Raw genomic sequence first — 3,485 nt, 5'->3', positions numbered from 1 at the left:
GATATTTATAAATAATAAGTTACATAAAACAAATGAAAAATATTTCACTGATCTTTTTTTAGCATTAGTGTAAAATAAAAATGAAAAAAAATATGTGGTATACGCGTAAAAATAAGGATTAAGTACTTTTTTCGTTCTTAAAGTTTGGGGTCAAAATCAAAATCGCTTCCGACCTTTTTTTTTTTATTAAAATCCTTCTCAACATCACAAAACATTATAAAATCATCCTTTTCACCTTAAAAAGACCAAATTACCCTTAACTATTAATAAAAATAATATTAAAAAAAATAAAACCCCACCTTTTCTTGAAAAAAAAAAAGAAAACAGTTCCTAATTTTCAACATTATTATCCTTTCCCTCCTGCCACTTCATCTTCATTCCTTCATCTACATCATCATCTACCACCATTCAACCTCATCCATTCATCAGTGACCTAATAAACCTCACCCACCCACCATCATATGCACCCAGTCACCCACACATCTACCTTCATCACACTGTCACTCTCTCACCACCAGACGCAATCCACATCCTTCTCACAATCCACCAACACTACCAACAACGACAATAGAAGAAAAGATAGAAAGGAATAACAAGAATTTTCTTCCCTAACCACTACCATATCTCTTTTGCTAACAACAACAGCACAAACAATAATTAATTTATTCATGTCCGTTCCTTTCAATTAATGGTTTTAAAAAAGGGAAACAACAAATAGAACACAAATAGGGGGCTTAGGGATGATGGAGGGTGTGGTTAGGCGCGAGGAGGAGACGGGCTACTTTCGCGTGGTTGTTGATGTTGTCTTCTGCGGCGAGGAGACACCTTCAATTGCTTCGTTGGGAGGAACGGACGGCAAGGGGTCGGGGTTGAGAGCTTTGGTTGCGCGGGGTAATGACGGCGCTGAAAACTACGTTCGGGGGACCGTGGTCATCGTCGCCAGCGAAGAGGTCTAGAGAACGTGCGGCAGTTGGTCGACGGCGCTCGAGACTTCTTTTGTGGTGGTTGTGGTCGTCGTCGTCGATGAGTTGACAGGCAGCGATTTGCTACAGATGGAAGCTCGTCGACACCGGTTGAGAAGCTGGCGGTACAGCTGCGTGGGTGTCTTTTAAAGGATAGATGAGAGAGATGAGAGGATGTTGATAAGGGAAGGTTAAGGCTAAAGATGATCTGGAATGGAGAATGGAGTTTAATTTTTTTTATTTTATAATTTTTAATTTTATAATTTATTTTTCGTGTTTTTAATTTTAAAATTTATTTTTTGTAAGGGTAAATTTATCTTTTTAAGGTGAAAAGGATGATTTTATAATGTTTTGTGTCGTTGAGGATGATTTTAATACAAAAAAAGTCGGGGATGATTTTGATTTTACCCCAAACCTTACAGACAAAAAAAGTACTTAACCCTAAAAATAATTTACGGAAATAGCTTGATTTTTGTGAATTACTAGTGTATGAACCATGCCTAGCACGGAAAAATTTATAAAAGCAAAAAACGTTTTTATTTGTTTTGATATTTTAAGAAAAAACAGACAAAATAATTATTATTTCAAAAAATTTATAAAAAATTATTATTAAATTTAATTTTAATACAGAATTTAAAATAAAATTAAAATATTTACGTTAGATAATTTAAAATAATTGAAAGTGCCACATATAGTTGGCCATATATAAAAATTGGTTTGGACAAGTACAATCCAACATGAGATAAAGTTTATCCCTGAGACTTATTAATTGTCATGGCAAACGATACTATTATGGAGAACTATCTTCGTTGAAATCTAATAGGACAGTTTCTTTTGTTGATACTATATTCATTCTTGGAATCAAAGTAATATGACCAACGTTGTTACTCGTTAAGACTTTACATTCTATGACATGATTTCCAAGCTTCCTAACTTGTAGCCTTGTACCATTACAAAGACTGTTGGATTGGTCAATATTGCTTAGTAGCATCACCAGAACACCAACCTTGAGTATTAATTTATGTGGAGGAAAACCAGAGCAATTTATTCTATTCAGTAATTCAGGACCATAGAAATCTAGTTGACTCTCCATATTCCTTTCATCCATACAAATTGAATCCGAACTAAGATATAATTTTTCTCCTCTAAGAATGATAGCCATCAAATGGTTGTTGCCCTCTTCAATGATGTCTAGCGTGGGAGCCAGTATAGTTCTTGTATTGAAAAAATCCTTTAAAGACATGTCTTCCAAAATATTTGGATAAGAAAAATGAACCAATTCATCAAATACCTGGTCTGAATAAGGAATAACAATATCTTCTGGAAGACATATCTCAAATTCACCATCTATATTGTTGCCTATTAGACCATCACCAACTTTCAATAACCACTCAATAAATTACTCTGTCTCAACTTGATCTGAAGTTGTCCCTACAAAGAGCCTCATGCTTTTTATTAGTTTGAGCACTTTATAAAATTTCTAAAGGTAAGATGAATTCATGGTTGAATGAATAATATCTTGTCTCGATCCTCGTAAAATGACAAGAAGGATTTGTCTAAAGTCTCCACCTAGTACAACCATTTTTTCTCCAAAAGACAAATTTTTGTTATATGTTGGAGAAAACCTCATGATATCACCCAAGCATTTATCAAGCGCTTCATAGCAGTACCTACTAACCATTGAAACCTCATCCAAAATTATAAGTTTCGCTTTCAACAGTAGCATTGCTTGAGGAGAACCAGGTTTCATGTTACATACAGAATTCTTAGTTATATTCAGCGATATTTTGAATCTTGAGTGTGCCATTCTTCCATTGGGAAGAAGTAATGATGAAATACCACATGAAGCAACATTTAACACAATATCACCCCTTGAGCGAATTTCAACAGACATAAGGTTCCAGAAAAATATTTTTTCAGTACTCCCATAACTATACACAAAGAAAAAACTTCCTTCATCACAATACACAGCTGTAACAATTTTATCGAATGCATGTTGATGAGCGGGTAATTTATACGCTTTTTGGCATTGTTTTTACATAGTTTTCAGTATAATTTAGTTAGTTTTTAGTATATTTTTATTAGTTTTTAAATAAAAATCATATTTCTGGACTTTACTATGAGTTTGTGTGTTTTTCTGTGATTTTAGGTATTTTCTGGCTGAAATTGAGGGACTTGGGTAAAAATCAGATTCAGAGGTTGAAGAAGGACTGCAGATGCTGTTGGATTCTGACCTCCCTAAACTCAAAGTGGATTTTCTGGAGTTACAGAACTCCAAATGGTGTGCTCTCAATTGCGTTGGAAAGTAGACATCCAGGGCTTTCCAGCAATATATAATAGTCCATACTTTATCCGAGTTTAGATGATGCAAACTGGCGTTCAACGCCAATTCCATGCTGCATTCTGGAGTTAAATGCCAGAAACAGGTTGCAAAGTGGAGTTAAACGCCAGAAACAGGTTACAAACTGGCGTTCAACTCCAAGAGAAGCCTCTACACGTGTAAAGCTCAATGCTCAGCCCAAA

General features: G+C 34.8%; 1 protein-coding gene across 1 annotated transcript; it reads right to left on the bottom strand.

Moving 5' to 3' along the window:
- On the bottom strand, positions 1,753–2,712 carry LOC107611169. Its single transcript, XM_021108274.1, has 2 exons — positions 2,601–2,712; positions 1,753–2,321 (listed from the first exon to the last, which is right to left on the bottom strand). Exons 1-2 carry the CDS (start codon positions 2,710–2,712, stop codon positions 1,753–1,755), a joined length of 681 nt encoding a protein of 226 aa, XP_020963933.1.

Source organism: Arachis ipaensis, chromosome B08 (assembly GCF_000816755.2).
Source record: "Arachis ipaensis cultivar K30076 chromosome B08, Araip1.1, whole genome shotgun sequence".
Classification (NCBI taxonomy): Eukaryota; Viridiplantae; Streptophyta; class Magnoliopsida; order Fabales; family Fabaceae; genus Arachis; species Arachis ipaensis.
The sequence above is the reverse complement of the archived record's forward strand: the minus strand, read 5'-3'. Positions and strand labels throughout refer to the sequence as shown.